We start from the raw sequence: 12,978 nt of genomic DNA, 5'->3' as shown, positions 1-12,978 counted from the left end.
AAGGAATCTCACCTGTACAGAGTTCTTTTGCTTCCATATATGAACTTGCATGTGTGCATGTATTATGTTTGTAAGTAGGCATGAAGTTTGCATGTATGCATATCTGTCTGAGGGTTTGTTTGTGCATGTTCGTTTTAGTGTGTGTCGGAGACATGTTGGTGCGTGCATGCGTATGTGTGTGTACATCTGCGTGTGTGTGTGTGTGTATGTATGTATGTGTGTGTTCTCAGCCGGTTCTAGTACTCGCTCAGGCTGTGCCACTTGGACACCTCCCGGCGCGGGTTGCCGCAGACCTCGTGCCAGTGGGCGGCGCCAGTCGGCAAGGAGCTCCGCGCCCCCAGGACCAGGCGGCCCACCACCTCGTTCTTGGTGGTGCGGTCGAAGTCCATGACCAGGAACTCCACCGAGATGTCAGGCAGCAGCTCGGCCGGCACGTCGTAGATGAAGGACTCGTTGAAGACGGGGTCCAGCGTGCCCTTCTTCACGTGGGTCTTCTTCTTGGCGATGCGCCGGCGACCGTAATACACGTTCACTTTCACGTAAGGGTCTGGGGAGTACAGGAGTGGGGGGGGGGGGGGTTGGGAATATTGAAAGGGAAAGGAGATAAAGACGGGGATGGAAGGAGAAAAAAAGAGATGAAAGAAGAGGAGAACGAGATGAGAAAGCAGCAGCACACTAGGACACTCGCATAGTCAAACTGAAAGGAATGAGACAGCTTGCCTAATTTAATGCCTTTAGTTAACTGAAACCCATCTGGTTTTAAACCTCTGAAGATTAAATCCTAGAGAACTCAACATTAAAAAATCTACATTAGTGACATAGATGAATTTTTTAGTAGTTTTTCTTAAAAACAGCTAAAACTACCAGTGATTTAGTCTACTGGATTGTTAGAAACGTCCTGGCACAGAGTACATTGAATAGATATGACATTAACACTCACTGCCAGAGAGTCCGGTGATATCCATCTTGGGGAGGTGTTTGGCCTTGAGCACCACCACGCTGAGCCGGTGAGGGACAGGCTGGTAGGACAGAGACACCAGCAGCTCCCCGCGGCTCACACACTACACACACAGGACACAGGACATGGAATCAGCATGTACACTAACACGAGTACATATCTTCATCCTCCCTCTCTCTCTCTCTCTCTTTCTAACATACACACACAGTCAATTATTCTGAAAATCTGCAAAGTCCATATCTATGGACTGTTGTATGCAATTCAATGCATTTACCCTGTAAGCAATATTGGATGTAACGCACGAATCAGACCACAATATACACACACAGGGAGAGAGAGAGAGAGAGACAAAAACAAATTTCAAAAAAGTATTCTATGCTACTGTATGCTATAACGCTATTATAAGCAACATCTATCATTTTGGCCACAGTGGATTGAGATTAACTTGACTCCAGTGATGTCTTGTAGAGAAATTAATTACTGGGAAAAAAATGACTGTATCTAATTAAATGAATGTCAATAAATGAATCAGCATTCAAGCATATCTACTTAGTAACATATCAAAACAGATCTTAATTAACTTTGGCCCAAACTGTTTCTAATTAAAATGAACCTCATTTGCAGAGATTCATTTCTAAGATTCAGTCCCAGCTAACTGAATATCACCCTTGAAAAATACAGCAAAGGCATCATGAAGGGCAGCCTTGCTGAGTTATACCACTATCGCAAAGCACTTCCTAGCTAGAACACAGAGAAGTGAGTCAGACGCCATCGGATCCCATACTCTCTGTGAACCCACACTTAACGGGTCCTCATTAGAGACCAGCGTTTATTAGAGGAGACAGCCTTGGTGGTGATATCATACGAAAGCCTGGCTGATCAGACGTACCCTTTTCATGAAAGTCCCTTTGTGCCAGAGATAACATGGGCCTTTAAGCATGTCTTCCTCTGGCCAGCTGCAAGTAAAGGCTTTAATGGCCCCTAAAATCAATATACACTGACCTTGCGGCTGGCCAACCCAATATACTGCATCTGAGAGATAGGGAGCTGTTTGTGTGTGTCCAGATGGTGACTTGGTATTTTCACCGTCTCCACAAGATCAAGAAAGTAGGATAACACATCTATTTGTAGTGAGGCCTGGCAAAATCACTGAAAAACGAAGTTGTGGACACTAGAATGTGAGCGTTGGCTACATGTCGGCAGGCTTAAACAATATCTTCAAAAGTAATGGCATCGAGGACAACATCACCTAGTGTAGCATCACCACATCTGACCCTAACCCTGTGAACGAGCTAAGTGATGTTTTATCACTTTCGAATCAAAGCTTTTCAGTCATGGCCTTCATTCTCATTATCCTGAGAAAATCACACTGAGCCACACAGGGAATGACAGTGTGTGCCCATGACCATTGGCTGTGTAATGTGACAGCCCCCACCACTGAGCAGAGGAGATTGTCTAAGTTGCCAACCTGCATCAGGAACTGTTGGGGGTTTAGTGTCTTGCTCAAGGAGACTTCAACACTTGGAGAGGAGGAGTCGGGATCAAACTAGCAACCTTCCGATTGCTAAACAACTCCTCTACCTCCTGAACCACTATCACCCACTAGCTGGCACAAGTTGGCACCCACAGACATCCTCACCTGCATGCTCCTCTTGCTGATGTGCTGTGTGAGCTGCACTTTGCCCGTGCTGGGGTCAACGCCGGCCAGTGGCACCACGGCCTCGCCAATGACATCGTCGCGGGCGAATCTGTCAAAGCTGAGCACCAGGAAGTGCAGTGTGAGCTCGGGCAGGGCGCTGTACGGCACGCCGTAGAAGGTGAAAGTCTCGTCGAAGACGGGCTGGCGGGTGCGTCGGAGCACGCGGGTCTTGACGCGGTGCTTCTTCTCGGGCAGGATGGTCATCTTGACGTAAGGGTCAGCACTGTCGGCCCGCTCGTCCACGGCCGGGAGCCCACGGGCCGCCTGGATGGTGACCACCAGGGCCTTCTTTGGGAAATTGTAGTCCACGGCAAGGCTGAGCTCGCCCAGGCTTTGCAGCTCGTCTTCGGTGGCTGGGGTGAAGGGAGTGGCCGTGGCGCTGCTCTGGCCGCTGCTGCTGGTGCTGCTTGGGGCCGAGCCGCTCTCCAGGCAGCTGTAGTCGGCCCGTATGGGCAGGTCGCGCTCCATCCTTGGCGGGTGGCGGCTCACGCCCTCACACTGTCCGTCCTCTTCAGGCTGGTGGGTGTAGGGGACCTGCCCGTTTTCAGCCACTGCGGCTCCGTCGACCGCATCCACGACCGCTCCGCCCTGCTCCCCCTCGGTTGCCCCTCGACCCCCGCGCCCCCTCCATCCAGCTTTCCTGGCCAGTCGCACAACTCGCTTGTTGTTTGTCAGTGTCTCCGGGTAAATGCTGATGCCTTTCAGCATGTGGATGAACTTGTAGGGCGGGTCTGTCGAGGGGTTGTAGGGCTCTGATTGAATGCCGTGGAGCTTGTAGGCGCCCGTCAACCGGCGGCGGCGGCGCTGGCAGCACACCCAGAGGAAGACCAGTGTTACCACAGCGACCACCAAAACTCCTGCCCCAATGAAGCCTGCAAGCACTGGGGACATGTCTGAGAGGAGAGGGGACAGAGGAGACAACAGTTAATAACCTTAGCTACATCATCTACAATTACAGCCATTAGTCAATTTATTATTATTTTATTATTAATAATAAGGGGAAAGAAATATAGGGACATGAAGTCACATGGCACGAGCAGGTGATGGATTATTGTCAATATGGAGAGTCTGTAAGGGGGATGAGAGTCTTGGTTAGCTTCTCTGCAGAGGGGTGGTAATGAAGAGAACCAAACATGTTCCCCTTGAATTCCCCCTCGAATGCCGACTGGCATCCAGAACCTTGATGCACAGACCTAGGTGGAGCATCGCATTGTGCAGAGGTGGACAATGTCAATGCCAAGATTGACTGCCGTGGTAAAAAATTCAGCCACTGTATATTGTAGGATCTCAATGACACCAGCAAGCAAAAGCTCTGTGAGACAGTGTGAATTTGGCCATGACGGCAGCACACAGGAGGCACACCACAGTTAGCTAACATGTCTCTCTACACAGCCCAGCAGTAAGTCAACCGACCGTTCAGCCACTGGAGGTAACAATCAGGAGTAGGAAGAATGTGTCTAATCATCTGACAGCTGAGCAGAACAGTATCCGCCATGTAATCAGGAATCCACTTCATAAACCGGTATGACACCTTTAAATCAATATCAATAATGTGTTTTGTTGAACATTTCAGCTTTCAAGTAGTTTTTGTTGAGACTCGAGTGTCTCTGCAGACCTACTTAGAGTCTTCTACACTGTTGTTTGAAGTCCATTATGGCCAATACACGATCAAAGCTGTTAACAGACATAATCATTTTTTTAACATGTGTATAAAGTTGCTGATTGCCCCACTACAATAGCTGCTCTCAATTAAAGGTTTTCACACTACTCAAAGACTATGGTATTAAAATATTAGCTAACATGGATGTCCCAACAACTTTATTTATCCACATGTTCAGTTTTGCTACAAAATCTAGTAGAGATCTAGATCCTATCACTGTCAATGTAAATTGAATCCACTGAATAGTGACAAACCTGACCTAAAAGATCTTACAGGATGCTCAAGTGCTTTTGATCATTTTATATTTATAATATTTTAAAATAGCAACTTTTGCAGCACTCTCTGTGCTTCAATGTCAACATGAAGACTGGCTTTGGAACAATTTCAAAATAAAAGCCACAGAATACACACACACACACACACACACACACACACACACACAAATTAAGTGCCCACATTTTTCCAGCTGCAAAGGTATTGGTGGTACACTGCATCTTTATATTTTTGTCATCTAAAATACTCTATGCTTGTGCACACAGCCTATCCGTCAACATTGTCTTTCTTATATATAAAACTAATAAATTAGGCCTGAGGCAATGTCAGTCTGACACTGAATGTAAATCTGTGTGTTTGCCATACAACATATACATATGTTACATATATGTGCTCACCCAGAGATTTCTGTCAGAGCCAAAGGCCAGATCCTAAACAAAACAACAAAACCTTTCATAACTTCACCAAATGAAAGGATTGTAGGCGGTGTGAACAAGCAGGCAGAGGTACTGCAGTGACAAGATAAATGTTTACTGCCAAATGAAATAGCGACAGGCTGCTGCGAGTCTTTGGTCATGGTCACTAGCAGAGAATAGACTGTCTAGCTTACTGAATACAAACTGCATTGATGTGTACTTGTATTGCATTGTGTGATGTCTTATACTAATATATTTATTCAGATTTCAGATTGGGTATGATAAACATGTTTTTATTTTGCTCAGGCATTTCTGTACTGTATTTAGTGTGCGTATGTCTGTGCTCACGGGCGAAGGAGTGAGTGGTTACTGGGAGTGTGAAGAAGTAGGGCGAGCTGAAGGCTGAGATGAGGACTTGTGAACAGCGTGAAGACGCAAGGAAAGGGAGGGGTCGGGAGGGGTGTCTCAGGAAGGTGGCCAGATACTCTCAGTGTCATAAGCAAGGACATAAAGAGTTCCGTTGTGCTCCGCAATGTTCCTTTTACATAGGACTCTGAGAATCTTAAGAACATCACATTCTCTCTATCATCTCCTCTAGAATCTTCCATTTCTGTAATTAGTGGAGCGAAACTTGTTTTACAGACAAAACCAAACATTCAACTTTCTCTCATATTAAATCTGAAAATATATCCTTATAGTACAAATCCATGGCACATCAACAGCACATCATATCAAGGGATAAGAAACACACCTTCCTGAACCGTCAAGAAAAACCTGCAGAAAATCAAAACTGCATTGCAAACACTTATTTTTGTCCTACAAACTGTCTAACCCCTGGCTTGTCTCAGGGCCCCTTCGGAGATGATGTGTGCTATTACCAGCTTGTGAAGCGGACAGTATCCCGAGCCCTCCCACACAAACAGGCTGAATCATCAGCCCCTCCTGCACGGCGGAGCTCCGCTGCTGCGGCCCCGTGGCATGGAGCCCGCAGCATGACAGGAGCGCCTGCGAGACGTGAATCAGCACATCTGTGATGGGCGTACCGGGACGTCACTGTCTGTGTGGGCGCAGTGGCGGCATGAGAGATGGAGAGGCCATCCACTTTCACTTGCTTGTGGGTATATGTGCCTATATATGTATTTGTCCTGGAAGGAAGAATGGATTGGAAGGCAGGTTACTTCCTGTTGGAAGGGGGTTGTCTATATATTGACAGTGGAGGTGGGTGGAGAGACGACATGATTGATAAGAGGTTCAGTAGGTGCCTATGAGAGAGATAGGGTGGTGTCTACCTAGCCATTTAAGTGTGTGTGTGTGTGTGTGTGTGTGTGTGTGTGTGTGTGTGTGTGCGCGTGGGTATATAAGTATGTAGGTGGAACACTGCAATATTTATTGCTTATGAGTGGGACAGGCAGAAACAGACGTGTCTCTAGGCGAAGTCTATGTGGAAGCATCATTACTGTCTGCAGGTAGGATAGGGCTGTGTGTCCTGTGTCTATATATAACAGCCTGGAGGTGGGTAGAAGGGAGAGGTGGCAGGTGGACTTTTCTTATCTGTGAGAGATAGACAGTTAGGGTACTGCCTGCAGAAGGTGTGAGGAAGGAGACCGTCCCTATCTCAGTGAGGAGAGTTAGACAGGTTGACAGACAGGCAAGTGAGTGACTGCTGTGAAGTGGTAGGAGATGAGGGAGGGAGAAGAGGTAGAGTTTTAGGTTGAATGGGTTGTATGACTAACACAAGGAGATCAGATGTTGGAAATCAAGGCACAGGCCAGTGCATTTCCAGAACTTTCCTTCACCGATCTTAAATTTGAACTGGTAATTTTTGATGTGCATGTATGAATAAAGTATGGAGGCTTTGTTCATGGGGCAGAGCTGTGTGTGTGTGCGTGCGGTGTGCATGTGCATTTGCGTGTGCGTGTGCGTGTGTGTGTGTGTGTGTGTGTGTGTGTGTGTGTGTGTGTGTGTGTGTGTGTGTGTGTGTGTCTGTCTAAGGGGTGGAGGAGTGCTGGCAGGCCTGTGTCCTGGTGTGTGTGCCACCACTGAGGCATGATGGAAGAGCAGCTGAGCACACAATGCAGCATACCAAACAGCCTTGCCAGTCTGCAGTAGGGGAGGGACACACACACATATGCACACACACAAGCAGACAGGATACACACACACGTATATACGAGCAGACAGGACATACACACAAATGCATGCACAGACACACACACACACACACATAGACATAGACATAGACATATGCAGAAAAGACCCACACACACCAAAAGATAAGACTTGCGCATGCACACACACATACACACACAAACACACACTCACACACACACACATGAGAGAGAGAGAGAGAGAGAGAGAGAGAGAGAGAGAGAGAGCAGATGTGGAGGACACATGAAACCTGACAGAACACACACTTGTAAAAGAGCTGACAGGACACACACACTCACGGGACAGGGCACAGCAAAAATATGCTCCTTACTCCGAAATTCTACTTTGCCAAGTATCATAACCAGCATAGAAACTCCAAGATATGCAGGATATGCACCAGTGTAGGCATTTATTGCAGCTCTAGGATTACCCGCATAGCTCAGTAAAATATAATATAAAATATCTGCATATGTCAGTGTGTTTGTGGCTGCGCTGAGCTCACCAGCGACCTGAGGCAGGCTCGGTGTTCTCTGGGGCTGAGGTGGAGGCTGCTTGCTATGTACGCCCCCTCACTGTCACAGCAGTGACTCTTCTGCTGCGCTGATGAAAGACAGCGTAAATGTGCCAGCAGCATGTGTGGTGGGAGACTTTGGTTACGACTGCAGTGGGACCCTGGGCATAGCCTAGCTCTGCAGAAAAGGGCTGGTGATATGTGTGTGTGGGTGTGTGCATCTGTGTATATACGTGCATCTGTGTGGTGTGTGTAGGTGTGTATGTGTGCATGTCCTTGTGCGTGTGTGTCCACTGGATGTGCGTGAGTGTGTGTTTGCACGTGCGTCTGTCTTTGTGTCTCTCTGTATGTGTGCATGAATCTGTGTGTATGTGTGTGTGTGTGTATGTGCATTTATGTGTGTGTGTCTATCTACATGTGTGTGGCAGGGGGTTGGGGTTTGAGAGAACACCCCCCCCCCCCCCCCCCCCCCCCCCCCCACTCTTCCATCCCCCTTGGGGAGTATATGCAAAAGACTGAGATGAAATGCCATGGCTCTTATTTCCCGTGATGGCATCTCTGCCTGTCACAGTGCAGCTCAGTAACACACGGCTGTCACGGAATGATGAACTGTGGGTAGGAGACACATTGGCTCACATTAAAGCATGTCTACATGGCCTATAAAAAACCACACACACACGCTTGACTGAACACCATTTAACAACAGACTGGGGGTGCATGTTCATAACGCAAAAATAAAATAAGTAATATAGTCCGGGCAAAAAATGCTACATACTGTCTTAATCATAGATTCATTTCACTTAGTCATATTATGGTATTTTACAACCAAGTAGCTTTAAAGATGCTTGACTATATTATATTCATACTACTCTAACTAGGTGTCAACGAGTCTAGTGAAATATGTCGAGGCATGGTGGTGAGGTGATATAAGGGTTCAAAGGTTAGGTTAAAGGTTGTAAGGTCAACCAGTGTGTGCGAAAGGAAGGATGCTGAGGTGAACGGGGTTATGAGGAGGTGAGGCAATTATATACACTAAGGCTGTGTGTGTGATGTGCGAGCATCTCTCTCTCTCTCTGTATGTGTGTGTGTGTGTGTGTTTGTTTAGAAATGAGGAAGAAGCCAGTTGTTGTGGCAATGGACCTTGAGCGACAAACAGACAAAGTCCCCTCAAGCTCACGGTTAACACCTACAGACACAGATAAACATAGTGAGAGAACCAAACCTGACATCTCATCCATCACCCATTTCTTCCAAAGAAAAAAACTCTCTCTCATCATTGTGCCATGCTCTCTATATGCTCTCTGCTGTCCGTGTTAGCTCCTGCCTAGCTCTGCATCCCTAGACAAAGAGACTGGCCTTCCGTCCTGTTATTGGTCACTGGCACCCTGCTCGGAATTCCAGTTGAATGATGTCACAATTTTGGAAAACAATCTGAGGGAACCAGCTGCTCCAGTTGCCTAGATACACCCCCCGGGGTTAAACCCCAGCCTTTAAACAAATGCACACACAGAGACTCTTTCTCTCTCTCTCTCCCTCTCTCTCTGTATCTGTCCCTTACTGAAATTCCCACACATTTCCAAGCTTGAATTCAAAACATCAGTCCATATCTTAAAATTATATGCTGTTTCTGCACAAAAATGAACACAGTGTGCTATCCAATGTCATGCTCAGTGATGCTTGCAAATACACAGTGATAGAAACATGTTTGTTATTTTCAACTGAATATGAAAGTATGGTGATTTATGCATTAGACATAATTTGTGATGATGCAAAGCATCTAACTATAAAGCCAAGTTGTGAAATCCATCCAGTTCATCGAGCAATGTAATAACTTTGATATAGAACACACACACACACCCCACCCCTCAAACATTAGGCTGATGCTAAAGTTGTGTACAAGTTCATATACTGTATACAGAATTAGAAGTAGATAAGGATGTAAGCAATAGACACTAAATAGATGTAAAGACTTACATTTTAAGACAATAATGCTCTGATGGTGCTCTGATTATCATATTTGGCAATAATATTTGAATTATTTCAGTTGAAAGCACCATCTACATAGCAAGAGTTTTATTAGGCTACTATTACTATGTCGGTTATTGTTTTATTCATGCAGTGTGAAGAAAAAACATATGACCTGACTACATATAAAATAATCTAGTCTCCAATAATCTTCCCTTAGGCAGCCAATGAAGTAAGAGAAGAGGACTTGTTTGACTTGATTGAGATTCCTGCCTGCATTGCCTATTTCAAATCCTTGTGGAACAGAGTCCTGCTCATTCAGGTGGAAAGTTGGGCCAAATCTTAAATATTGCATGGTGCTCACAGTTACAATTTCAAAAAGTCAAACAGAGCCAACATCAGTTTTGTCTGCCTTAATGTCTACAGATCAAATATTGTACATATAATTGTACACATACTCCAATGCCTTGTGCCCCTATTCCTCAAAAGGAAAACATAAATAAAAATGCAAAATTTGGAATGGCAAAAATCAGAATATTAATATTTTCTAAAAGGGTGCATGGAAATTGTAATTGTAGTTGTCCATGCCATGTGATGGATTCAATTGCTGGACACTCATATGCTACTTCTAGAGTGATGTGTTTGACTGCCCCTCAGGGCCAATCACAGGATGTGGCCATATGGCTGGGGGCTCGCTCAAAACCAAATGCTTATATCACACGTACCATGCACTATGTTGCTTTATATTAAAGCTGCTATGTAACGCAGATTATCTAGATGTCAAGAGTTTGGTAAAGGCATTTCTGCAATGAGCTATGTATACATTATGATAGACATATACAGTTAAGTGCATTATGAGTCTCTTAAGGATTGAAGCCACTGCACATCGCAGTCATTATCAGACCCTTGTGACAGCTTAAAGCTGGGATGAGAGAGAGAATGGCTGACTGTTGTGTTCGCAACGGATTTCCAATCAGGTTTACAAGAACTCTCTCATCTAAGATTACATTAAGGCCATGTTAAATCTGCACCCCAGTTATCACATAAAAGCTTACACTACAGCATGTGAACCTGTAACATCCATCATCAAGGTCCTCTACTGCAGCAAACATGGACTAACAGAGACAGACCCGGAGAGGCACAGAACACGCAAGGGAACATACACTGTACGATTTTAAACATTTGTTCAAATACGGCCAGCAGAGATGACCAGTTAAGCTACAGGGGTCTCACTAATCGGCTTCACTTTAATGATGCGACGAACACTGACCAGCCACACAACAGAGCGTGATGCGTGACCTAGTTTGATCCATCACTCAGATCCCTAGTCCCGGAATTGTTCTGCTTGTATGCATACAATCTGCTGTTAGATAGGCGCATGGCATCCAGATGTTGTGCTCTGATGGAGTGACACACAGTATGTTGGGGGTGAGTGGGTGTATGGGGTGGCGGGGTGACATCCCTTGTTTCCTGAATAGGCTCTCACACCCCACCCAGACCAGGAGGATGAATCTATTCATGAGTTCATATTAATGATCATAGCTTATGTGACCGAAACTAGACAAAATGTCACTAACAATAACAAATACAGACACCTTCATTGCAGGAACCCTCGGGAAAATCAAGCCAACCACCTACTGTAGCGGTCTTCATTACCATGCTGTCATTTAAAGGCCTCTTTACCCCTGTACATGATATTTAAAAGTGAAGTAAAACGCAGAGCTCCACCCGTTGTGCATACACTATGCTGGACAGCGACCAATTACACGCAGAACCATTACGTATCGACCAATGTTTATCCAACTTTATCTGATAATAGACCGAAAACGCAATACCCTATTGATAAATGTTAGAGGGACAGCAGGGAGTGGACCGCGCATCCCACCCTTCTCCATGGGAGCGGTGTGCTTGTACGTTTTCAGGGGGCACAGGGTTTCTCGACCTCTCATCACACAACAAGTACAAAATAGAGATTAAATGCAATTTTATGAAACCTGTTAAAAATGCCAAAAACCCAAGACGCTTGAATGCTGGGTTAGGCTGTAGTGTAGTAGCTTAATTCGGGTGATGAAACCGACTGCCGTCAACAAAATGACCATGCCGATAAACCAATGCCATAAGGGTAGGCTACTAAAACACACAATTCCTCGCATTAAGGAATGACTTACACAAAATCACACGCTATTCACCGATAAAGACGACTAGGTTATGATGTAAAACCTGGCCTGTTACTTACCGTATGCTGCTCGGATTTCGGTGATCTCAGCCATTTTGAGAGACAAGGCGTTGATGTTTGTTGAAATGATCAAAATTGCGCCGCAGTCCACGAGATGTATCTAAGTCTTTGTTTTATTTCCAAATCTCGATACGTCTAATAGCTACATATCGTTAATTGTAAACGTTTTCTGGAATTGGATTTCGGCTCGGCCAGTCACGTTGGCGCTCCGTCCTGGCCTGGTAGTTGATGATGCTATGACGGCGGGTGCTCGGATGCAGCGACACACTGGTACTCTGTCAAACGCAGGGATTAGAACCGCCCATAGAAGTGTCAATAATGTACAACACGCCCTATTTCTCCGTGCCCGCTTTGCTAATGAGGCAAATGCATTTAGTTCCCACGGATTTCTCATAGGACTCTTTGGCCATCAAGATTTCAAGGACAAACTCTTATTCTTTAAAAAATAAACCTCTTTCAGAATAGGATACAATTTTATGTTTTACGTGTAGGCTTAAAACAATATTAGAAGTAGGCTCGAATACATCCGCTATGCCAAAATCATCTGTATTTTGCAACTCACATTTACCATCACTGATTTATTAAAAAGATGAAATAACACTGATTACATAAATTACAGTCCACACTCGTATGTAAAATTGGATAACACAACAATAATGGACAGACAGATAATCCGTAAAAAAACACAATTTTTAAGGCATCATAATTCATTATTTTGGTCACCAAGCCATAACGGCTCGTCGTCAATTGACATTTTCAATTACAAGGAAATAAATAAAGCCTTTGAAACAAGTTTGGGGAGGGTACATGAAGGTAGTATGTTGCTATTACCTACAAATAAGTTTTAAAGGCACTGTGTGATAAAAATACAGACACCATCCAGGTCTGTAGCCTATGCACTAAACTACTTATTCCTCGACAGAACAAAATGGTAGGTGCTGTTTAAGCACTTGCCAACATTAAAGCCTACAGAGCAATCTTGTGTTATAATGTCACTTGTTCAGATAAGGTCCCAGTCCAGATGGAGGAGTGTAGTAGGCCTACCAGTGCCCTCGACTGTCTGCTGTGGGGATGACATATGAGATAATTCCAGAATAAGGCCGTTAAATTTG

At 45.2% G+C, this 12,978-nt stretch overlaps 1 protein-coding gene across 1 annotated transcript; it reads right to left on the bottom strand.

Moving 5' to 3' along the window:
* Positions 1-236: 236 nt before the first annotated feature.
* Positions 237-11,900, bottom strand: syt11b (synaptotagmin XIb; the record flags this gene model as incomplete). Its single annotated transcript, XM_080857952.1, has 4 exons — positions 237-547; positions 941-1,061; positions 2,598-3,550; positions 11,867-11,900. 4 exons carry the CDS (start codon positions 11,898-11,900, stop codon positions 237-239), a joined length of 1,419 nt encoding a protein of 472 aa, XP_080714078.1.
* Between the last annotated feature and the right edge of the window lie 1,078 nt (positions 11,901-12,978).

The sequence above is a fragment of the Sprattus sprattus genome, assembly GCF_963457725.1.
Source record: "Sprattus sprattus genome assembly, chromosome: 19".
NCBI lineage: Eukaryota > Metazoa > Chordata > Actinopteri > Clupeiformes > Clupeidae > Sprattus > Sprattus sprattus.
This window is presented reverse-complemented; position numbering and strand designations above follow the sequence as displayed.